We start from the raw sequence: 26,665 nt of genomic DNA, 5'->3' as shown, positions 1-26,665 counted from the left end.
AGGTGGCAAGGGGATTCATCAATAAAGCCAGGACAGCCAGGGCTACACAGAGAAACCCTGTCTCGAAAAACCAAAAAAAAAAAAAAAAAAAAAAAGTCAGAGAGGAGTGGGACCTCAGAGCAGATGTCCAGAGTTTAAGTTTCTGTATTTCAAACACTGCACAAGAAAAGGAAGCAATCTGGAGAATGTCCACAGTGCATCCGTGGATCTGTCTAGTCTTTCACAGGTGCTCTTAAAAGTCCATCAGCAGAGTGAACCAGTGATAAATGTGATTAAATTACAAAACACAAATGTCCCCTAAATCCATGTACAGGAAGAGAAGTGATCTCTCCTTCGTATAATCAAAGAAGTATAGATTAACATACTTTATTTTAAAATTAAGAACGGTAATTTACATATGTTGTATGGACAAGGATGTGGGGAAATGAACTTTGACCTAGCACATTTTTTTTCTGGAGGGTGCTCTTATTACTAACTGGAAAAAAAATAGTCTATTATAATGAGTGGAGTTTTTGTTTGTTTGTTTATTTGTTTGTTTGTTTTTGTCCAGACAGGGTTTCTCTATGTAGCCCTGGCTATCCTATAACTCACTCTGTAGACCAGACTGGCCTCGAACTCAGAGATCTGCTTGCCTCTGCCTCCCAAAGTGCTGGGATTAAAGGCATGCATCCCCACTGCCCAACTATAATGAGTGTTTTTTACTAAGCATAACACTATATATATACCTGCAAATGTGACATATAAGGTATGTACCTGCAAGTATGTAAATAGAATACACAGAAATCGATTAGAGTTTGAGCTTTTGAGATTCAAAACATCTTTTGAACATCACAACATGGACAAGTGACTGGGAACACTATCATTGTTTCAAGTGAACCAAGAGCTGCTGAAGACAAGCCCTGTAGGGATTCTCTAGGCTGGAAGAAGGGAGCTGTTAACACAAAGAATGTTGCAGTTAGATGTCATAGGACCTTTTAAAGGAGTTGTGCAGTGTCAGCCCTCTAAGCTGACACTGAGGCACAGACAGTACGACCCCATTTTCCAAGATTTAAGTGCAGTGGCTTTTTGCCTAGTTATTTGGATTAAGTGCTGAGGGGTGGGGAAAATGACAGAAGACATAAATAGCACCTAGGTGAAGCTCAAATATTATCAGAACATCTAGAGTGGTGAAGACAAGCCTCCTTCCTCCTGGGGTAAGATTTCTTTTCACAGCACAAGGGTAATAAGAACTCAAGATGCACCAATATGAACTATAAAGGGGGGCACATCTATCAGACCTCAGGAGGACATCAGTTAAGCTTGAGATTCATGATTACTGATATACAGCTTCGGACACTTTAGACGGTGTGTTTAAGTCAATCCCTTGCCTTCAGTAGGTGGGTATGGGCTGAGGGAAAAAAGTTTCAATTTATCAATTTGGTCAGCTGTCACTTGCTGCCTGCCTGTGAGGACCCAGTTTGTGTGAGTCCCAAACAGATAAGACAGGTTTACAAAATGGCCAGAGTGAGCCAGAAAGACAATTTATGTAGCTATATCCCTAAGTCTGGATTAAAAAGAAAAAGAGGATTAAAGGGAAATAGTTTACACAGCCTTTGCGTAGAGAGAATTTTTATTTCTGGCTAAAGCCCAAGAAAACAAACGTGTTTCCCCGATTAGGACATTCTTTTTGTTATTCACCCAATCACTGAAGTCACTAATCAGAATGTTATTAAGCATTTATCTTAGTGTGTATAGCTAACACAATTTCCAAGTAAATAAAAGACAAGAGAACATACTGACCACAGAAACCTCCTCTTTATTTGTTGGTAATTACTTTGCAATGCCTCCCAAGATGATTTATTACAACGTGGACTGTTGCTTTCAAATGAAAGTGTGATTTGTTTATCCAAACCCTTCTTTATTTTTCCACATTAAAACTTCTATGGGCTCCTGTTGTTGTTTGGTTTTGTAGAGGTCTTATGGATCACGGGCTGGTCTAGAACGCCCTGTATGGTAGAGAGACAGAGGATAACTGTTGCCTACTTCCAAGTGGCAGGATCAAAGGTGTGTGCCAACCCATCAGATTTTCCTGGTTAGTAGTTGGTTCAGCGACCTCTGAGGCCAGCTGGTCAGTCTCAAGAACTTGATTTTATACTTCATAGAATTTGGTTTTATTTAATGAGGTGAAAGACTTTAGGACAGACATGGAGTGGCTCATTATTCACCTTTAAGCATTGTGGTAGTCATTCAGAGGGTACTGTGAACGTGCATGGGAGTGAATCAAGTCTATTGAGAAGAATGGAAGTCCCAGTTCTGCAAACTTTTACATCTGTCTGACTTAAAATATTTAATACTTATTGAAATCAATATAAAAAACCAAACAATTTATTACTTCTTTTGCAATTCTTATGAAACACTGTAAGAGCTGTGTTTCCTGTAAGATACATGCATACGTGCATGTTTCCATTCAGGAACCTGGAAAAGAAATGAGCTCAACAACTAATTCACTGTACGTTTGTTGTGTTAGCAGTCTCGTGCGGTAGTAAGTACTAGGACACCTTTAAGTTGGCTGATTTATTGGAAACATAGCAAAGTCGTGGCTGCTTCATGAATCAACCTTTAAACTCTGGTACATTCTGAGGTTTGAATACCTTAGCTATGTCACACAGAGAGATATCAAAATGCTATTTCTAGTACGATCTATTTTCGGGGTGATTGAGAATCCCTTTAAAAAGGAATTTGGATTGTACTGCCTACATGAATTTGCTCACAATGTGTGCCTCCCTTTGTGACATAGTTGCATTTTTATCTTGCCAGGCCATCAGCTAGAGGAGCCACCTGGTCTAGGAAAGAATTTTACACACTGTATATATGCACTATTAGCATGAACTGACAATGCTCAGAGATGTTTTTCCAGGCTTTTCTTCTATGAAATTAATTAAAATTTCATTGCTTTCTCCTTCCCTTTGTTCCACTAACTAGGCATTTCTTATGGAGATCATATTGGCCTTATCTTGACTTAGTTTGCTGCTGAGTAGCATCCTGAAGTACTACTGGGTAACCAAGAGGTAGCATGCTTCATGGGTTGTCCATGGCATGCCCAGGTTTCTAAGTGACATCTCTCATTTGCATTGGGAGCCAGGTGATCTTATCAAGGAGTAAAGGCTAGGGAAGCTATGAGATTATGATACTTTAGTGCAATTAAGTAGCTCAGAGTGTTGTCTCAGAAAAGACCTTTAAGAATATTCCCATTTATCGATTTTTTTTTCCAAAATAAAGAGATAGGGATTCAATCAACTGGGACCTAGCTCAACACAAAAAGCTATTTGTTTCAGGTCTCATTACTGATGAGTGCTTTTAAAATGATCCCACCCTACTTTTTTAACTAATCCAGAAATGAGACACATGGCTGGTCTGTTTTTCTCTGGGTGAAAGGACAGGAACTAATGGTAGCAAAGCCCCAGCTAACTGTGTGAGCTGGCTAATGCTGGAGCAGTGGGAAATGACTGAAGGGTTCACTGTCTTGAGTTAGGGTTCTCAGCTTTGAAAAGGCCCTGTGTAGTCACACAGAAACCAAGTCTTTTCCTGGGCAGAGATGATTGCGACTATTTTTCTGCTCATCACTTTACAGGAATATATTAAAATTGATAAAATGCTGACTCTAAGTAGTGTGCACCCAGCTGTCTTTCAAAGTGTAAGCTGCACACTTGCCGGCAACAGGAAAGCCCTTGAGTGTGGCAGAGTGCCATGCTGTTTATTTGCACATACTAAACATGGCTGTATAATCCTGAGAATAAAGGAAACATGAGATATTTGCAAGCATCATCATAATTCAAACCCTTGATCAATTTCAACACAATAATAGAAAACTAAGTTCTTTTTAAGAGCATGAAATTGTATTGTTGTGATGAGAATGGATCCCTTTATTCTTATGATGGCTTTATGCACTTCTGTTGCTTTAATCTTATTACATTTGAATGTGGACATCTATGTATATGAATATGTATGCATAAATATGTATATTATAGTATATCTACTTACTGCAAGGATTATTTTCTTTCATTTTTTTTGTGTGCATTAGATATACGTCTCACAGGTCTTGGAAAAGTTTTAAAAAATTCATCATATTTCTGGTAGTAAGAAAAACGCAGACACAAACTGACATCTAGCTCTTCTGAGAAACGGAGTGCTTCCCTGTGAATAGAGTCTAAAACAAAATAATTAAAAGCAAATATGGGAATGGAGTTTTCTTTTGTGTAGAGGGCCATATTTTTGACCAGTGGTTTCTAAGTTGTGGCTGAAGAACTTTGTGAATGGAGATGGTGTGATGGTTTGTACAGTCTTGGACCAGGAAATGGCACCATTGGGAGGTATGGCCTTGTTGGGATAGGTGTGTCACTGTGGGAGTGGGCTTAAGACCCTCACCCTAGTTGCCTGGAAGTCAGTCTTCCACTAGAAGCCTTTGGATGAAGACATTGAACTCTCAGCTCTGCCTGTGTCATGCCTGTCTGGATACTGCCATGCTCCCACCTTGATGATAATGGACTGAACCTCTGAACCTGTAAGCCAGCCCCAATTAAATGTTGTCCTTATCAGAGTTGCCTTGATCATGGTGTCTGTTCACAGCAGTAAAACCCTAACTAAGACAGATGGCTTGGTGATTCCATGGTGTGTTATGTCAAGAGGCACAGCACCTTGACCTAAGCATTTGACCATGTATAAAACTCAGACCCAGCTAGCCAGTATTGATGTACAGCTTACATTTGTATGTCACGTTCTAAACTGTGGCAAACCCAGAAAAGCCAATGCCCTCTGAAGGGTGCTTTTGATGATGTTATTTCAGCGTGGCCAGATGTGGGAAATCTAATCATCTTTAGTTTGGTGTGGAGCTCTGCTGAGTTGGTATTTAATTAGGAATATTTTTGAACATTTGAAGATATGTTCAGGAAAGAACTCTCGGATTCTTTGATCCTTCTCTTTTCTCAAATATGCTAATTTCCCCTTTCTAACAGTATTATCTTCTGCTTAAGAAACGTGGCAAGTGTATGAAAAGTGTCACATTTCTTCCTTGGAAACAATATGCTAATGTCCCCTCTGGGTACTTTTGTCCCTGCCTACACGCTAATATCCATCTCCGAGTACTATAATTTGTCAGTTCACAATCATGCTCTGCTACTAGAGTCTACACGGAGAGATGAGACTTGTTTAGCAATCTCTGAGCCAGCTTCTATTATTTGCCCAATAAGTAAGCAGTCAATAAATCTATTTACTCATTCAGTCTCTTTTTTTAATCTAACATATATTTATTTAGCTATCTATTATCCATGTATCTATATTCATGTATCTATCAATCATCCATCTCTATCTATCTATCTATCTATCTATCTATCTATCTATCTATCTATCTATCTATCTATCATCTATCTATCTATCTATCTATCTATCTATCTATCTATCTACTTACCTATCTATCTCTATCACTGTCTATATTCTACTAAACTAAAGAACCACCCTTCTTTGGTCTGAGTGAGTTTTTTCAGCTATCAGATCTGTGAACCTATCCGAGCTGCTTTATATCTCTGGACTCCATTTTCCTTATTTGAAAACTGAGTATAGAATACCTACTATGTAAAACCATCACTAACATTTGAAAGAATGTCTGGAAGTTACGAGGGTCCAACTAATATTAACTCCATGTTTTCTTGTTACTTCGTTGTCAGTATTCCTGTATGCATTCAAATGCTTAAGAATAACTGAAAAAAAAATGTAGTTGCACAATAAAATATAAGTCTGCTTTATATATTCTGGAAATCAAAGGTTTACTGCATAAATTAATAGACTGTGGGAAATGTGCTTCAAACTATAGGAGTCTACAGCTTTACTTACCCTCACACAATTTAGCTGCATCATTTCCATACATACATACATACACACTGATATGGTAATTACAAGTGATAATTATTCTAAAACAACGACAACTGCAACAACAGCTACAAAAAAACCCAAAAAACAAAAACCCAACAACAACAACAACAACAAAAAAAACCAAACCCAAAACCAAAACAAAAAACCCCATCTCTCATTGTTCCTCCTCAGTATCATTCTTAGCCAAGGACAAGACTGTTATGTGGGAGATTTACTTGAGAGGAAGATCATCAAGTAACTGAACACTAGAAAAGACCTTGGAGGTTAATGGAGAAAAGTGTGTGTAATTGTACATATTTTCATCTTAGGAGAGTAGTTACAAATAGAGGAAGTTTTGAATCATGAAAGGGGAAATGCAATATAGTAGCACTAAGTCGGGGGGGGGGGGACCTAAATTGAACAAGTGATTCAGAAAAAAATATCCTGCCAGAAATAAGAGATTCATAAATCTAACATTTAGTTCATCTCCGACTGTCTTTCAGATCTGGGGACTAAAATTGGAAGTGTATGCAGCTGCTTCTTAGTAGTACTGCTTTGTAGCAACTGCACCCCAGTAGTGATGCTCCACAGTGACTCCACGGCATCTCAGCAGTAATGCTTTGTCGTGACGTCACCTCACTGGTGATACTGCATAGTAATTCTATGACATCTCAGTAGTACTGCTTCATTGTCACTGCACCTCAGTAGTGATGCTTCGTAGTAACTTTATGGTGTCTCAGCAGTCACACTTCACAGTAACTGTGCTGTACTCAAGTAGTGCTGCCACTATGTCATAGTGGTAATACTTCATAATGACTCTACATCCTCCCTGTAGTACTGTGTCCTAGCAACTCCATAGCATAGCCATTGTGATGCCCTGACTAACTTTACTTAACCCTTGTGCTAGCATTCACAGAGGGGAAAATCCTCAGTAGTAGTTGGGTTGAAGACAGAACCCAACCCTCTCCTTCACACATTCATGTATCTATGCAGATACAGATACAGACACAGATACAGACACAGACACAGACACACAGACACGGACACGGACACGGACACACACAGAGACACAGGCACAGACACACAGACACACAGACACACAGACACACACACACACGAGACAGAGAGGCAGAGAGAGATCAGAGACAGAGAGAGAGACAGATACAGAGAGAGAGAGAGAGAGAGAGAGAGAGAGAGATCCTGACACTGAGTGGTAGGAGTCAGAAGTCAGCATCCCACCATTTTCTAACACTCCTTTATTTTGATTGAACTGTGACAATTCCTGAAACTACAGTAATTTGATTTCTAGAACTAGATATCTCCATAGAACTAGATCTCTTTGTCTATAGCTTTGGCCTCTATGTTCCATCAACCCTCACGAAAGGCTGGCCCTGAGAGATGCTTATCAATCACCTTATGTTCTTTTACTCGCTGAGTATTCCCAGTAATGGCTAATATCATTCCAGAATAGAAAACTTTTTGACTACTTCCCAGGCCCCTTTTTCTAGATTTACCAGGTTTCTTGAATTAGAGAACCCTTCCCTGCTCCAAGTGATTTTTTGACACTCTATTAATCTTGAGATTCTAGGGACAAATTTGCAATGGGGTTTCACAGTGAATCTGTGCTTCTGAGATACATTTTACACCCATCTCTGCTCTCTAGGTGTGTGCCACTCAGACACCATCTCCTTACCGACCCAACTTCCTCTGTCTATGTCTTTCTCCAAAAAATGAAAACAAACAAAACAAAAGCAACCAACAACCCTTGTCCCCACCAAAGACCCTATAGTGACCTGATTCTCTACTTTGAATTGTAAGTCTGGAGGAGCATTGGGGAGTGTTCATTTTCCCCCGTACTGGGATGCCTGTGTCACATATCACTGGCCACCAAGTTCTCCCAGTATAATCTCAGTCTCTACATGTTTCAGGGCCCTCCTGGCTTGCATACAGCAACCCAGAACTCTACTCTGAATGTTCCAGCCCAGAGCTCTGAGTTGCTCTTCCCTATAAAATCCAACCATTTAGGACCTTCATTCTTTCGACTGTTGCACCTGATCCCCCTCTTTGCTCCTTTCCCCTTCCCCTCTCTTGTCTCTTCATATAGCTCAGGGTCATGACTATTATGGATTCTTCCAGATGTGTCTGCCTCTGGCTATGTTCTCTCACATATCTATAAAAAAAAAAAAAAAAAAAAAAAAAAAAAAACCTTCTCCTCCATCATATCTAAGAGGGAATAGTTGCAGCAATGGAGGACCTCTTTCCACATTCACCCAAAATCTATTTTCCAATACCCAACACTACTATAGCCCTAGATAAAAACACCAAATACATTTAGAGACAAACTTTAGTGTCATTCCTCAATGAGATCGCAAGCATGGAACAGCACCTGTGTGAGGGGACAGAAAGACTAGAAATTGGCACCAGGATGGGCTTCAAGTTGTGAAGAAATGGCTAATTAACTGTGACCTTTAGAACCTAATCTTTCCTCCACCTTGATTCCCAGGTTCCTGCTGTCCTGCTTTTAGTACTGAAGGATCCAAGGAAGGCTTTCATTCCAGGGAAGCAGAAATAATTGATCACTTATTAAGAACTGGGAAGATGTCCCAGAATTGGAGCAATGCACATGTACCTAGCATTCATTCACCAATTTGAATAACATAATTACCAACCCTTAAGGAGCTGGAATTTCCTGAGAAGAAGGCAAGCAGTTGGGTAGGTCAGAATCACCATTGGACACAATAGGGCTGCATGAAGAAAAGAGAGGGATAGACCTAAGGTGTGTGTGTGTGTGTGTGTGTGTGTGTGTGTGTGGTGGGATTGGAAAGAGTAGCTCTGAGCACACTAAAGTCCTTTTGCTCTCTCTGGGATTCTGCCAAGACAACAAAGGCAGCTGGAGTATTAAGAGGCATTTCCTCCTTTGTCTGCACCTTGATCCAGGCAAGTGGGGGCCTTGGAATTCTATGAAGTAGTTCTGTGTACCATATACTATCTGACAACCTCAAAGCTAAGTTAAAAGGTTTAGGTTTTTGTCTTCACTGATAATTTCAACTGGGAGTGGTTTGCCACTATAATAGGTACAGGTCTAAAGCTGTAAAGTTCTGTGGGATATTCCACAAGTTAGAAAAGAGGGTTAAGCCTTTACGACATTTTGGGGGAAATCCTGCTATCCTAAACAAAACATAGGTCACACTGTCTCCTCTCCCAGATGACAGCAACCATTATGTAGCAATGACCTCTAGTATTCATTCAAGAAGGATTTCTTTTTCTATTAGACTCCTACTTTAGCAATCTCATTGAGCTAACAGTTTTCTAAAGGGTATCTTAGAAACAATACATGGCTGCACGATTCGAACCATCCTCTTCAAAAGATCCCTTTTAATATCTAACTGATTTGGAATTCAAGATGTCCAGACAATTAAGGGGAAGTGTGTCTCTGCACCTGTTCTCTGAGTCTGGGGCTGTCAAATGTATTTCTGGTCAAGTGTATATAATGGATGGGCATTGTTGCTTCTGTATTGCATGAATAATCGAATGTTACAACATCTAGTCTAATTGCAGGGCTTCAATGTTGCAGCTGCCTTCTTGCAGAAATAAAAATTTAGAGGACATATCAAGAGCACTGACCAATATCTCTTGGCTTTACATACAAAGGCTTTTCTGATTAAGTGCACAGTTGCAGATGATCCCTTGCATTTGTTATCACTGATTAATACAAAGAATTTTCAGGTGTTTCAAATGTTCTAACTTGCTCAAACTTTCTAACTTTCTAGCTCACTTTGGAATGCCTCCTGCTAAACTGATCATGTGGCTAGCCAGGACTACAGACTATAGAGGCATCCTTAACTACTTCCTCAATCCATGTCCAAATATCTACCAGTATGTACATTTTTTTTCATTAATTTTTTTACATAGATGTATATATATATGTATATGTGTGTGTGTGTGTGTGTGTGTGTGTGTGTATTTCCTAAATATATAGACTGAATCTACTTAGTCTATATCATTATACTTGTATGTACATTTTTCAGGACTCACCAGGATACATCTACATCATACCTCCTGCTCCTAAGGCTCAGGGATCATTTTGGAAAAGAGGGTAGAAAGGTTGAAAGAGACAGAAGATTCAGGGATTTGCTGTGAGATTGTGTCTCCTAGGGATGCAGGAGCACACCCATAAAGTCATACCAACACTTGAGCTGTTTAAACTTTAGCCGAACAAGGACAGTAAGAACAGACATGCTAATCGGTGAGAATGGGGAAAGACTTAGGAGGTCACAATGACCTACACAAAGAACTACAAGTAACTAAGGAATGGTGAGAGAGGGAGGGAGAAAGAGTCTGCTCTTTATTTCTTGTGTCCTCCAGACTCAGAACTCAGTCATCTTGTTTTTGCATGCTTCTGTTTAAAATCTATTGGTAAGTAGTAACACACAGGGCTCTGGCAGACACTGTCTGCAATTGGAGGAGTATAGCCACATTGCTAACCTCCCCCTAGACCAAGCATAGCATATAGTACTGTCCTAGCATTTGCCCGCCTAATGTCGAGTGTGCTAGTTTTGAAGTTTAAGCCTAATGAATATAGCAATAAATATGGTGTCCCTATCCTAAAAGTAGCACTCACTAGTGCCCTGCTAAAACCCCATTTTTTAATGGAAACAAACAAGCAAACAAAATGCAACTAAGTAATAAATATCCAGCAATAGAGGAAGGTTGTATCAATCATGGAACCCATGTATCACAGAATAATATATGTGAGATTAGGACAAAAGTCTATATGCTGAAAGACAAGCTCTCTAAGACATATTTCTGATCAAGTAATCCAATTAAAGAATAATACAGATGTGCATGAAACTATCCATTAAAAATCACTTAATACTATGACTCAACATTTGTTGAATTTTTATGATCAGGAACTTTTTAAAGAGTCTTAGCAACTCCATTTTATAAATAAAGAAACTGGGATTGTGTAGGGGTTATAAAACTTTCTAGGGCCACACCTTTAATGAATCACACGTCTACTGCTAGAGCCTGACCTTTCAGTAAATTCTCATGGTCTACTCTTTAAAATGGGAGACTAAAAAAAGGAAAAAAAATGGAAGTGTGTGTGTGCGTGCAAGCATGCCTGGGTTTCTACTTCAAGAAAAAAAAAATCCACCGTGAAGTTATTTCCTTGGGAGAAGAGGGAATAGAATAAGAAAATAGTAAAGAGTTTTATTTTTGTCTGATTTGGTCTTTGTATGCACGTGTGTGCGTGCGTGCATGCGTGTGTGTTAATGAACATTACCTGGTAGGACATTGTATAGCATCCTGTAATAAGCCAAAGAAAGTAGAAGAAACGATAATGTTCCTTAAGTGGCACTTTGAGGCATTGTTTTTTACCTAATTTGTGCACAAAGAAAAAAAAATTACTGCTGTGATTACCTCAGCTATTTAGGGGAAAGGAAAAGATTTCAGCTGAGAAGGAAATGATTTCAGCTGAGTCCCATCAGTAGTCATGAGTACAGAAGTGTGGTCTGGGGGGTTATTTCCATGGCCTGACCCTCTGAAGCACGGACCCGTTGATCAGTCACAACCAGGTCTGATTCTTCCTTGTATCTGTCCTGAGCTGGAATGTGAGTGCTTTTCTTTCCCCTACTTCCTCTCTATGGTTTATTTTTATTTTTTATTTATTTTTTGCCTGTGTGTCAGTTACATGGCTGGCAAATAATTCATAGTTGTGTCTATTGGCTATCAATCCACATTTTTACAGAATAATGTTTGACTGGGAAATGGTAGGGAAGGATTGCAAAATACTTCAAGTTTAATTTTTGCTTTTCACTTAATGGCTCCTGAGATGAAAAACTGTAGCGCTTTTTCAATCTTGACAGATGAGAGACTGCAGAGGGAGTTACAAATCAATCGACCTAGGGATTTTTTTCTGAGAGTGAAATGAGTCAGCTTTGTATTTCTCTTTTGGTACAACTAATATTGAGCCTTTCCTCTTCCCCACCCCCAGATAGCATTCCTTTGTAACAAAGAAACACTATTATTTATTTTCTCCATGACAGACTCATACTGAGATATAGTTCTTCTCTTCACATCAAATTAAATCTCAAACAGGTTGCCTTTCCTCCAATTCTGTATCCTTCAAGGCCACTGCCTAAACCCTATAATCTCAGGAATGACTCAAAAATTCAAATAAGATTATATGTTATTCTTGCTTTAAATTGCTCAGTGTTCTAGTATTGCTAAACTCCAAATCTTCAGCCTAGTAACTTACCTTTCTTGATGTGCCTCTACTTGTAGTTTGTACACTGGATTGCTAATCCTTGAGTCCCTGCACCAGTGGTTCTCAACCTTTCCTAGGATACAACCCTTCCTCATGTTGTGGTGACCCCAACTATAGGGATAATGTTTATATGCACTGTGTGAAGATGCATCTCTGTCCTTCCTTGCCTGCCTAAGGCACCTCTGCTTGTTAAAAATAAAGATCCTATAGCCTAGAACGAAAGGCAGACTAGAAGATGGGACACATTTGCAAAGGTAGGAACTCTGGGCACTAGTCAATACATATTCATTTTATTCACTGCTGGTTCTATCTAACATTTCCCAAACTAAAGAGATGGTGGAATAACTGAGCAGAGAATCTGTTAGGCAGAGGAATGCACTCGCTTCTAGGGAGAGTGGCAAATCATAGATAATGATAAATATTTTGCTGAAGGTATGACATTCCTATAAATAACTGAAAAGTCATAAAAAAGAAATTGCATGACTCTGTCTGAGCCATTCTAGTCTTAGAATAATTGAACACACATAGTAAAATTTTCACATACCCAAATTCTTGTATTATTATGTTAAAAAGAGAATTAAAGAGTTGGATAAATCGCTCAGTGGGTAAGAGTGCTTGCAGCATAAGCAGGAATATCTTAGCTCAGATCTCTAGCCCCCATGGCAAAAGCTGGCTCACTTGTGCATACCTGGAACCACAATGTTAGGGGTAGGGGCGTACAGGGACAGATTACTGTGGCTTGTTGGCCAGACAGTGGATCTGCAAAGTATTGAACTCTAGGTTCAGTGAGAGACCCTTTCAGAGACTACGGTAGAAAGTGATAAAGGAAGATATCCATTTGCTTCTCTGGCCTCCATATGCACAACCACTTACATGCACATATGCATGGATGCATACCCAGCACACATAACATGTCCACACAATACATACATATTAAAAAAATAAACTAAGCCAATAAGAATGAAATTGACTTGTTTGTGGAATACACCAACTATGTGCAAAAACCTGAAAGAAAATATATTTTCAACATTGATGACATAAGACAATATGTGATTGACAGTCAACATCATACAGAGTGCAGCATCTCACGCATCGCTGTCACCTAATGTGACAGAAGCCACATAAAAACAGAATGTGTAGAAATAGTCTCAGATGAGATTAGGTGCGTTCAGGGTGGTGTGAATCTAATAGAAGAGAAAGTGGGGAAAAGTCTCAAACAGAGGGGAAAAGTTCCTGAACAGAACACCAATGGCTTATGCTCCAAGATCAAGATTTGACAAATTAGAAGTCATAAAATTGCATAGCTTCTATAAGGCAAAGGACACTGTCAATCGAGCAAAATGGAAACCAGTAGATTGGGAAAAGATCTTCACCAACCCTACATCTGATAGAGGGCTAATATCCAATATATACAAAGAACTCAAGAAGTTAGACTCCAGAGAACCAAATAACCCTATTAAAAAATGGAGAACAGAGCTAAACAGAGAATTCTCAACTGAGGAAACTTGAAGGGCTGAGAAACACCTAAGGAAATATTCAACATCCATAGTCATCAGGGAAATGTAAATCAAAATAACCCTGTGAGTTCATCTCACACCAGTCAGAATGACTAAGATCAAAAACTCAGGGGACAGCAGATGCTAGTGAGGATGTGGAGAAAGAGAAACACTCCCTCATTGCTGGTGGCATTGCAAGCTGGTACAACCACTCTGGAATTCAGTTTGGCGGTTCCTCAGAAAACTGGACATAGAATTATCTGAAGATCCAGCTATACGCTTGGGCATATACCCAGAAGATGCTCCAATATGTAATAAGGACACATTCTCCATTATGTTCATAGCAGCCTTATTTATAGCAGCCAGAAGCTAGAAACAACCCAGATGTCCCTCAACAGAGGAATGGATACAGAAAATGTGGTACATTTACACAATGGAGTACTACTCAGCTATTAAAAGCAATGACTTCATGAAATTCGCAGGCAAATGGATGGAACTTGAGAATATCATCCTGAGTGAGGTGACTCAGTCACAGAGGAACAAACACAGCATGCACTCACTGTTTAGTGGATATTAGCCCAAAAGTTTGGAATACACAAGATTCAATTCACAGACCGCATGAAGCCTAAGAAGAAGGAAGACCAAAATGTGGATACTTCAATGCTTTTTAGAAGGGTGAACAAAATACTCACAGGAGGAAAAGTGGAGACAAAGTGTGGAGCAGAGACTGTAGAAAAGTCCATCCAGAGATGGCCCCACCTGGGGATCCATCTCGAATACAGTTACCAAACTCAGACGCTATTGTGGATGCCAGGAAGTGCTTGCTGACAGAAGCCTGATATGGCTATCTCCTGAGAGTTTTTGCCAGAGCCTGACAAATACAGAAGGGGCATTGCAAGCTGGTACAACCACTCTGGAAAGAAGTTTGGTGGTTCCTCAGAAAATTGGACATAGTACTATCTGAGGACCCAGCTATACCACTCCTGGGCATATATCCAGAAGATGCTCACAGCCAACCATTGGACTGAGCTAGGGGGTCTCTGATGGAGGAGTTGGAGAAGGGACTGAAGGAGCTGAGGGGGTTTGCAGCCCCATCAAGAGAACAACACTGTCCATAGGCCATACACTCCCGGAGCTCCCGGGGACTGGACCACCAACTAAAGAATACACATGGAGTGACCCATGGCGCTGGCCACATATGTGGCAGAGAATGGCCTTGTTGGTCATCAGTGGGAGGTGTGACCCTTGGGCCTGAGGGTGTTCGATGTCCCAGTGTAGGGGAATGCCAGGGCGGGATAATGGGAGTGTGTGGGTGGGTGGGGGGAATCACCCTCACAGAGGCAGCAGGAGGGGGTAACAGGTAGGTGGTTTCTGAAGGGGAGACCTGGAAAAGGGAAAACATTTGAAATGTAAATGAAGAAAATATCCAATAAAAAAAATATTAGTCTCGGGTAACCAGCTACAACTCCATCGCCTTAGCACGGGCAGCACTTTGGGAAGGCATCATCACGTTGCTTAAGAGCCACCAGCAAAGAGAACAATTATCATTCGACTTGGACTTTGGAAGCCTAAAAGGAGCCTGCTTCTCACAGGGACCACAGTTAGCAGAACCTGATTGAACTGAGCGACTCTCCAGATTCTCTGGAATCTGTCTCCATTCTGCAGGAGCAAGAACAAAGCCAGCAAGCAACGTTTGTAACTTGCCCCACCGATCCTTCGCACTGAGCCAGAACTCAGAAGGCAGGTCAGAGTAGAAGGGATAAGCAGGCTGAAGGTTGGAAATGAGCTCTAGGTCACTCTTCATGGGGTAGTGTAGCCTGGAACCCGGGTCCTCTGGCTCTGGCCTTCCAACTCCTTCCGTCCCCCCATGAGAAGCCTGAGTTCTTTTCAGAGCCCGGTGCCTCGATGGCTCTGGGTTTCCTTTTGAAACTGCGATTTTCATAGAGCTTCTTAAAGCACACGTGTGTGCCTAGCTTTATGACTCTGTGTTAGGAAGTGAAATTTGAAGACTATTTAAGGTGTGAGAGGATTTAGATTAAATATGGGACACCCTGCCCACCTCCACCCCCCCAAAACAAAATCTTTAAAGAACTTGGAAACAAAAACAAGAACTTCAGGATCAGCAGGTACAGCGGCGGCTGGCCCTGGAGCCAAAGCTGATCTCTTTTTAGACCCATCTTACACCTGGAGAGCCGGGAGGTTCCCTGTGGAGTTTAGTTATAGACTTCTATTGGATTTTCTAGACTTGAGCAGAAGAGCAAAGCGGCAAACGTTTGTTGTATTTCTTTCTGTGATGTGTTGGCACAATACTTCTACAAATCATCTGAAGTTGAGGGTAAATCCAGTTAGGAGTAGTGCAGCCAGTTCTACTCATGAAAAACAAGGCTAAAAACCCAAACTAAAGCAAAACAAAGAAACTCTATGCTCCTAGGACTCTCAGTTACAACAAGCTCCTTTGGGCTGTGTTTTCTTTGAAATGTTCTTTTTTCCCCAGCATCAGGCATGTGGGGCAAGGCTGATAATTCGTTTTGGAAGTCTTATTAGGAGCTTTAAAGTGATATTCTCACAAAATTGTTTTCTCCTAGAGATGAAGCCTATGGCCGGTCCAATCATCGTGAGCTGTGAGTTACTGTGCCTTTACCCTTTCTATTCTCATATACCATGTGATATATAATCTGTGGAATTAGATCTTAGTAAGCCAGTTTGCTCTTTGGTTTGTATCAGTCTTTCTGAAATTTGCTGATTTAGTTGAAGATCATGGCTCTCAAACAGGCGTACTTTTTGCATCTCAGAGTGGGCAACTCTGAAGGCACTTCTTATTTGCGTGTGCAAATGGGATAGAATGTCAGTGTGTAGTGTGTGTCTCTGTGTGTACGTGTGTGTGTGTGTGTGTGTGTGTGTGTAAGAACTTATCAACTAACTAGGTTGGCTGCCTGAGGGGAATTCTCCTATTTCCATCCTCTCAGTGTTAGGCACATAAATTCCCAGGGTTGCACCAAGCTTTTATATGGGGCTTTGAACCCAGATCCTGGTTGCACAGCATCTACTGTAAATACTGAGGCAACTTTCTAATTAGCAGGTATAGAGAGCTGGGGAGTTAGGTCACTGAGGTAAACATCCTCCAATATGTAGAATAGCATTACCAACAAATATTTATCCAGTTCAAAATACAAAATATTTGAAGGGTAAGACATTCTTATTATTATACATGCAATTCACTGCAGGCTTATACAGTCAAAATTGTAAAAACATAATAATAAGAATATGTAATAATAATAAAGATTTTTTTTTGGCATTTTGAGACAGGATTTCTCTGTGTAGACCTGGCTATCCTGGAACTCACTTTGTAGACCAGGCTAGCCTCAAACTCAGAAATCCACCTGCCTCTGCCTCCATAGTGCTGGGATTAAAGGCGTGTGCCACCTCGCCCAGCATAATAATAAAGATTTTTACATTCAATTGCTGTTAGTTTGGTGGAACTCAATCGATGTTTTGTTTTGCTCTTACAAATGCTAATATTAAATTACTACTCTATTCCCATACCATTTCACATAGATTAGCCTACAGATACTACACACAGCTGAGTAGCCAGTTACTTGTCTTCTTCCCTTTACCACCACCTTTTCTTGCAACACCATCACCACCATCATCAACACCACCACCACTACAACCACCACCACCACCACCACCAACGACAACAACAAGGCAAAATACAGGTTTGAGGAAACCCGTCATTGGCCAGTTCCGGTCCTTTGTTTATCATATTCAATCAACTGCCGGTCTTATTCTTGGTATCATGCTGTCCAAAATAATTTTTAAATCTTTTCTTTTCACCCTAGTCAGTATTTTCCCACTATGGATTTTAATCTGTATTCTCCCATTACTTAAGATTTCAATCTCTTTAAAATCTTAAGAGTTTCCTAGTCTGAATTCCATGCTTTCTTCATAAAATTCTTGCCAGAGTAACCTAAGTATGAATAAAGCCATTTTGGGTCAAATTTTCTACTTTAATTGATAAATGCAAGCTCCCAAACAGGATTTATAGGACTTTATTGTAAATCCTTCCAATCCTACTTGAGCTATAGACTTCGTGCTATGATACTTTCCAATGTAGGACACACTATTAACCTCATCACTCTGATACTCCGTGAATGCTTAAATCTTAAAGCTTATGAATGATTAAAGAAATGTGAGTTAACAAATGGATGATGACAAACTTGTCCAGGCAGAATATGAAGAGCAAGAATATATTCCTTTGAGGTGAACTGTATGTTTCTTGTCTATAGCAGAAAGATCATTATTGTGTTTACAATGCTTACATCTACAAATCAAGACTGTGTTATGATAGGAAATATGGATGAACTTATCTGGGATCTTGGTGAGAAGGCTCCTGAATAATTTAATAACAGCAGGGATGCTGTCTTTGGAGAGGCATTATGGCATATACTTTCAATGCCTTATTATTATTATTTTTAATCTTGATTGTCATCAGCAGAGAAACGTAGGGCACTATTGTTACATTGGTCCTGAAGGTATACAGTCACAGGACATTCTAGTGACTTTCTGATAACCTTACCAATAACTACTATCCAATTGCTTTTGATGAGGTATTTTTATTGTTTCCTGTCAGACAAAATGAATAATGAAGTATTTAAATGGGGTTAGAAGTTAACTCCTTAGAAAGACAAAATTCTAAGACAGGAGCAGTCACTGGGTATATCAAAGGTATCCAGCATAATGCCAGACTAATATATTGTCTCTCACTTAACCTGAAGATTACTTTTACTGAAAAGGCGTTGCTACTTTCACTTTATGGGCAATAAATCAGAGTCAGAATATAAATGATTTTACTGTGGCTGGAATATTCTAAAACTTCCAAGAGACTTTAAGGACCTTTAATAAAAGGTTAACACATACACAGCAGAGGACTGCCGGGTCTGGGTAAGCTACAATTGGAAGAACGCAGACAGCCCACAAAGACTGGAAAAGCCAAGAATCAGATTATTTCCTTGAGATCAGGTGGAGCACAGATCTGTTGGCTGGTTGGCTTGGGATCAGCAAAACTTATTTGGGACTTCTGGCTCTCAGAACTGTGACAATAGAGTCAATTCCAAAACCACCAAGTATGTGGCCATTTGTTACAGGTGCTCTAAGAAATACATATATAATTGTAATACACACATAAAGGGAAAATCAGATTTTCTAATCAACGTGGAGCTGGACAGAATCTTTGGGGGAACTTTCCTTAGGTTGAGAAAGTACTGATGTAGCTCATCATGGTTACTTACATATACGCTTGTATGCAATATATTTGCTATCATCAACACTGCCTTCTTACAGTCTGTTAGACAAAGTTCCAGGGAGCTGCGAGACGTTTGGTTTGTTCACTGATCTGTATGCAGGATTTAGTTTGGCAGCTGGTACATAATATTTGCTCTACAAATAACTGAACGGGTGAAAAGCACTGTTTAGGGAACATTAGTGAGGACAACCGCAAACAGTAAGTGGTAGAAACAACAACTATGGAAAGGACCACACCAGGCACTAAATAGAACACCCAAACCCATGTCTAGCCTGTGACCCATACAGCCGTTTGTAGCATGATAGTACAGTATTTCCTTCTGTTTTTTTATAAACTGAAGATCTCTGTCATGAGGTGACTTGGACAGATGGGGGCAGTGTAAGGCCAGCTCCAGGTCGCAAGCCTAGCTATGCCTGTGTCATTCAGAAGGTGACTGCTATAAGACAGAACTGCACATCTCTTGGCTCCTTCACAAATGGGAGCGATCCCATGATGTCATCCCCGAGAACCGAAATATTCCACACATAACAGAGATTCCAGTTTGCTCTCCTGTTTAATTCTAGCCCAAGCAATCTCCCACGCTTGGCTGTCAAGAGTGGTTAGCAACCTGCAAATGGCTCACATGCAGAGAGAGGATGTGAGAATAGCTTTATTCCAGACCTGAAATCCGAGAACTAAGTTGGGGATGCTCACACTGAGCCCAGAGGGGAACAGAGGGTCCAAGTGCCCCAAGCCAATGGCCAACCCTTCTAAGAGCCAGATGGGTTTGCAGTGGTTGCTCACCTTCCGGAGGGAAGGCTGTTCAAGCTTCACTGAGGTACCCAGTTTAAAAAAAAAAAAGGTGCAGTGATGGACCAGGGAGGTATGAAACAATTTTAGACACAATCAGGCTGAATGTTTGTTCCCCACTCCTCAGTACTCCGAGACATTTAAATGAAAGGGCACTTCTCTTTCAAAATATTACGACCTTTCTTGTGGCTCTAAACTTTCGAAAGGTCAAGAGTAGCTATGAGAACACTTCACCTTCTCCTCACGGCAAGTGTAAGCCCGTAAAGGTTAAGAAGTCTTCGTCCTTTTCTATAGCATGCACGAGTTATTTATGACTAGAATATTTATTTGCTTTTAAATGGTAAAGGTGGCCTGAGTCAGAACCTCCAGCTCTGCCATTCAATAGTTGTTAGGAGCTTGGAAAAGGTCCCTTTCCTCATTTGTAAAATGGAAATGATATTAACAGCACTGGCCACAAAACATCATTATGAGGAAAATAATCCACTCATTATGTAACGTCCTTACAGTGATGCCTGGCATCCAAAAAATGTTTATGGAGCATCACTGAACTATGTAGGGGGCCTGTTCTTGGTCTGTTCATGAAACAATAGAGAAAAATTATTGCTGTCCATGGTGAAAGGCTTTTTTTTTGTAGGACTTAAACTTGCAGAAATATCTTGTGATATATTTCACAGGAATTAAAACCCCCTTTAATTATTTTAGAAAGTTTATGCAAAGAGCAAATGAATAAGATTTGAGTTTAAGTTTCTTTGTTGGGGAGCTATAACTTTTTTTGTTTGTTTTGTTTTTTGTTTTTTGTTTTTGTTGTTTTTTTTTTTTTTTTTTTTTTTTTTTTTTTTTTTTTTTTTTTTTTTTTTTTGGTGCTGGGTACCAAACTTGGGGGGCCTTGAACATACTGGGCAAATACTTCAGCATCGAGCTACAACTTTAACCACAGGTCTAATTCTTCATTAGTCTTCACAGTACACCTGAAAGCGCTCTGCCTAGCTAATTTGAGCTGTGAATCTCACCCTTAACTTAGCATAGGCATTTATAAAATGGGAAAAAGGCCAGGTACCAAGATGACTATTTCCCTTCCTTTCCCACATCGTTATTCATTCATCTGTTATGCTCAAAAAGTAATTAGCAATGTGCATACACTGTACCAACAACTTGATTTAAATTTGACTATGGAGTGAGGTAAATGTTACTACAGTTGTCCTGCCAGGGGGCTCTGGAAGGATGATTGGATTTCAGAAACTAGACACACCTCTTCTCAATAGGGCATACGACTGAGATTCTCATGCTTCTGTTTGGTCATTCTTTCTGTCCTTTGCTTTCTTGCTCCTACCTTTCTCTTGTCCCGACAGTACTAGTAGGCTATTGAGGATGAATGTTTGGAAGTTTCTCCTTTAAGAAAATTACAAAATAATTGTAGCTTTATAAAAAAAAGGGCAAGGAAATCTTTAGGGACCTCTCTTGTACCTTTTATCCAGCTTTGCAGCACGCTGACATCTTATAAGACTATAAAATAACATAAACCCCAGGAAATTGATGCTGATGTAGCCAACGAGCTCATTCAGATTTAAGTGGGACTGATTTTTTCAAACCATCACATTTTACACTTGATAATCAAATAACATCACAGTAAAGATTGAAGTTTACTTCATGTGTTTATTGTAGGTTTCAAAGTTTATCTGAGTGCAATCACTGGTGTATGTGTGTGTGTGTGTGTGTGTGTGTGTGCGCGAGTGCGTGTGTGCTTGCACGCCCATAAATGTCCTCCTCATTTTCTGAGACTGTATTGAGCAACAGATGGGAAAATAATATGAAAATATGCTTAAAAACTATAAAGTACTATATACAATGAAGTACAGTGTCACCAACTTTTAATTGTCTCATTTAAGGAAAGAATAGAACCCATGACTATAGATTGTAGTAATTTTCCGCTCCAGAATATAGGGTGGTCTGTGTTGGACACATAATGTTCACTGTGAGACTCAGCAAAAATATCATCCTAATTGATAGAATCCCAGAGGGGAGGCACAAAGGTGGCAGGGACCTTCGAACCTGATGCACTATGCACACAGTACCTGCATTTTGAAATACTGAATGGCAGATGGTCTTCTAATCTTTGATTAAAGCACCAGACAATAGGTATATATCCTTTATGGGTGACTCACCTATTTAGACAGCTTTATGTGTATACAGGGCCTTTCTTATGAAAACTGGACTCTGCCTCTCCTGAAACCTTCATGCACTGGCCGTGGTTCTGTTATTTGGGACCTGGCACAACTGGAAGTTGCCTGGAGATCTTATTATTCTCCTGAACTTTCTTTTCTCTGCATGAAATGACTTAAATCCTTTAATAGAGAGCACCCTAGGGAAGCATGCTGAGCTATGGCTACATTCACTAGATCAGACTTCAGCCATGACCACCGCATACCACAGTCAACAGGTGGAAGAAGCACTCTGTGTCATTGCAGCTTTGATATTTAGTCATGCTTCCTTTATTCTGTATAGATATAGTCCCTGGCATCTCAGCAGGGCTTCATGAAGAAACTTATTAAGTGAAGGCTATTGTGACAACTATTGGGTTTTTTAAACATCTTGACTCTATCACTAAGTATATTTACTGTCCCTGTTGGATCCACACTGGCTGCAATCCTTAGAAATGGTCCTTGAGAGCACCCTTGCACATAAAAGAGGTGAAAAGGAGACCATTAGACAGCTATAGATTCATACTGTAACACTTTGACCTCCTATTAATGTTAAATTTTAATTCAGCTATTAGGTATTTTGCCAAGGCTTGACAGAAGAAGTAGCCACACACAAAAGGACTCTGTTTTCAATGAGGCTATATAAGGTGATGCAATGTCTCATTCCTAAGAACCCCATGGGAAATTTCTTTTCAAGCCATAAATGATAAAAAAAATCCTTCCATGAGAGTTAAGCTGTTATGAGTTTCCTTCTGTTTTGACTTATAAGAAGAAGAACAAGAAGAAAAAAATCAATTGCTCAATTGCTGTATCTTTTCTTTATTTCTAGGTATTGATCCCCCCTCCTCTCTCCCTTTATTGTCTTGTATTTCAACTTTCTAGTTATGTGTTAATAAAATGATAAATTTTGGCAGCTATCATGACATATCCTTTCTAAATATATCCTATATATATGTATATATATATTACATATATCTAATATATATTAGATATTGAAGATTCTTGTGTTCATAAGATAATTTAACCTTTAACTATGTCAGTAGCTCCTTGTTCTCAGAATGCCTGATAAAATAAGGTTGGTTGCCACACCCTTTGGACGACTTCTTTCTAAGACTTTCAGTTTAGAAAAGTATGTTCTGGATATTTTCCACATGAATCTTTGCAAATTACACCTTGTTTCGAAGCCTACATAGCAGTCACACAATCATTTACTAACCTTTTCTTTGGTTTGTTTCTGTTCGTTCAACTACAGGGCCTTCAACCCCATTTTATTGTAAAATATTTTATCTGCAGTAAATACCACAGCTTGTGTGAGATTGATCTGAAAAGATCTCTCCACCCAGGAGTTAAAGCCCAGGCTTCTCAGATTGCATTAACTATGATTTCTGTGGCTATGGGCAGGGCCATGAGCCATGGAGTTTCTCATATCAAAATGCCTTGAGATGAGCACCCAATAAAACAGAGACAACTTTCCTTTTGATTTACTTAAAAGTACATAGTTTTAATTTCTTAGATTAATCTTTTTTCTTTTTTTATTGGATATTTTATTTATTTACATTTTTAAACGTCATCCCCTTTCATGGTTTCCCCTCCAGAACCCCCCTATCCCATCCTATCTCCACATGCTTCCATGAGGGTGCTCCCCCACCTGCCCACTCCTTCTCCTCCCATTTTCTCTCCCGGAAATCCTCCCTCTACCTCTCTTTCAAATGCACACCCCTCTCCCTTTCACTAATTGTTGTTCTGTAGATACATGTGCATATATTATTTACTCTTAAACACTTTAAAATAGGTAATTGTTACTCTTGGAGTTTAATAAACCAGGTTAGGGCAGTAATCAAGCTCTATGTCTGAAGTAACACCCTAGCTAAGGGTGGGCATTTGTTAGACTGACCGTAATGAACAAAGGATGTTTTTCTCTTTACCAAACTATGTTGGAAATTGACCTGGTTGAAATTAGTGCCTTGTTAATTAACATGATATGGTTTTTAAATGGAAACTACTGGTAACTGGCATCTTTTAAGTAGATATGAACTCTAGAGTCTTTGGAAACATAAACAGTGTAAAAATCCTATACAAGGGGTTAGTAAGAATGTGACCATAGGATAAATGGATGCTCCATAGAATTTTGACCCAGGAGTATTCCCACCTGACTTAAGTGGATTTTCTAAGTTTTTTTTTTTTTTTTTTTTGAACACTGCATGGACAGAGAGGTGGAACCAACCAGCTTCACAGAAGGGAGGTGATTGCTACTTTCTTTCTTCTTCTTCTTTTTTTTTTTCCAGAGACAAGCTTTCTCTATGTTCCCCTGGCTGTCCTGGAACTCAGTCTGTAGACTAGGCTGGCCTTGAATATAGAAATTCGCCTCTCTCTGCCTCCCAAGTGCTGGGATTAAAGGCATGCACCACCACGCCCAACTTGATTACTACTTTCTTATTAATAAATATTTGCTAATTTGCATAAAGTATGTGTACAGCAGAGTTTTCTTTAAGGTTTAATAAAAGCAATATTCCTGGCAGTTAGAAATCTCACTTCACTCTTCTTTAGTAATCACAATTACCTATCAAAGGTGCATATGACCAAGTGATTGGGTCAATCTTGGTAGACAGGTTGCTTCACTAATTTCCACTAATGCCCTTATAAGTAGTAACTTTTCTGCCAGCCTGCCTGCCTTTTAGAAAGTGGAGCTGCAGTTAGGCACAATTAGTCTGTGACAATATAGATACTGAGCAGTAAAACCAGGTCTGTTTGATTTCATTGTTACATTGCTCCCTGCTGCTTCCCAGGTTCATCACAAGGTCACTGCAGGAATGGATGCCTGATTGTGAAATGCTTAGAGCTCTGCTGCCTGCAGATGTGTGGGTTAAGCAGAGGCTGTTTGCTCCCTTGATAGATAGTTCAAAGCCAATTTACCTATTAGATTGATGATGTCATACACGGCTATGGTTGCTTTGTGCAACTATAATGACTATGCACACATTTGAGTGAATTTTTTTTGCTACTCTTCTTCCTATTTTTAGACCCATTACACTTTAGATATGCAAAGTGTACTCAGAGAAATCATAAATTAATAACCCAAGGCATAGCTCACCGTGAATCATAATGTTTGACCCTACTTGGGATCCTCTAGCAGAAAGCTGGGCTCTACAATTTTCATTTGGTACAAGCCTTGAAAAGTAATAGTTATTGAAAGGTCAATAAAATGCTTATCTCAAAGCATTATCTTCTAGAAAAAGTAGAGATAATGGTGATTTGGGGATTGGAGTGATGATATAAAATATTCATGGACTGCTCGTTTTGATGTTCATTAGAGAACAGCAGAGTGCAGTGGATAGCTTTTGTGAATATAAAACTGCTTCTTTTTAAATATGAGCAAATGCAAAAGATCAAAGTTATCAACCGAAAATTCATACCATGGTTATCAATCAGGTATAGTTTTTCAGATATGATATGTTAGATATTTTGTCTTGAACATGAATCAATGCTGCTACAAAGAACTCAAATCTAGCTTACATACTAAATCTTGTTCCTATTTTTAGACCAAGGGGTAAGTATATTTTGATAAATTCCTGTTTATATTTCTGAAATTTGTGACCTTAGATTTGTTATGTTTGACACAACTAAGAGCCAAGGGAAATATTTAATTTGCTTCATAAGAAGCTATTTCTTGGGGTGGTATCTGTGTTGGTGGTATAGTATTTACCTAGCATACACATGGCTCTCGGTTCAATTCCTAGCAGTGAGACAAATGAACAAGTGAACTAACCGATTAAACAGTTAACTAACTAAAACAAAACAACACCTCAAACTCAACCAGTTATAGGAACTTGGGTGAAAATGGCATCAAAATCATATTCTTCCAAGCGCCCACTTAATAGCAGGATTCTGAGAAGGAAATTCTATGTGATAATTTCTTGGCATGACTTCCTTATTTCATAACTGTTGATATTTATCATACTTGTGCACGATGGAATGAGATATAAAGATATGAAATTACTGCCTTTATAGGTTTATATCCATCCAAGTCCTGGAAGCCCTTTGGAGATGGATATAAAATTGCTGTCTGTACTGTAATCTCAACATTGGCTTCAGTAATGGGTTGGGGGTGGGGGAGTGGGAATGTACGTAGGGAGAAACATCTCTGGGTATTTTATCAACATACCACTCCGTTCACTGATAGCAGCTGGTCTCCTCTTTTGAGGCCTCCATGTCTTTCAGCCACCCCTCCAGGGATGATGCGGGAGATGTAAATTGGGGAATTCTGTTCCTTCCCTCCCATCACGTTAAAACCCAGGCCTTCATCAGTCTTTGGCAGTTCAACTACCCGAGGGTGGGAGTGGCCTTCACTGGCTGCAAAAGCTGCAACTGTTGCCTGAAAAAAAAAAGATGTTCTTTTAGTAATAAAACATGGGAAATAAGGCTAACTATATGATCTTCAGCAAACAGTGTCTTAGACATCTCTCTAGCATTCTCCTGTTGAAGGAAGGACACAGAATGTCTTCTTTTAGATGTGGTATGTGACTCTTTTCTTCAGTAAAGCCTCACCTAGATATTTCTAACTTTGTAAGGCTTATCTCCTACGAAAAATAAAACCAAAAACAATAAATACTTTCAGAGTTCCATCAGTTACATGTAAAGCCTGATCAATGACTCCAAATATTTGTATAATACTACCCAGTACAATTATTGAATGCATATTGATCCTGAAGCAGGGGCACACATTTCCATG

The 26,665-nt window shown here is 39.6% G+C and overlaps 1 protein-coding gene across 5 annotated transcripts in view; it reads right to left on the bottom strand.

Moving 5' to 3' along the window:
• Lin7a (lin-7 homolog A, crumbs cell polarity complex component) overlaps positions 1–26,665 on the bottom strand; it is a 122,407-nt gene that overhangs the window by 1,283 nt on the left and 94,459 nt on the right. For all 5 annotated transcript variants that reach the window (XM_021174461.2, XM_021174462.2, XM_021174463.2 and 2 more), the window contains one exon: positions 26,099–26,308. In XM_021174461.2, the coding sequence (XP_021030120.1) occupies positions 26,099–26,308 (210 nt within the window). The remainder of the gene's footprint in view (positions 1–26,098; positions 26,309–26,665) is intronic.

Source organism: Mus caroli, chromosome 10 (genome assembly GCF_900094665.2).
Source record: "Mus caroli chromosome 10, CAROLI_EIJ_v1.1, whole genome shotgun sequence".
Lineage (NCBI taxonomy): Eukaryota > Metazoa > Chordata > Mammalia > Rodentia > Muridae > Mus > Mus caroli.
This window is presented reverse-complemented; position numbering and strand designations above follow the sequence as displayed.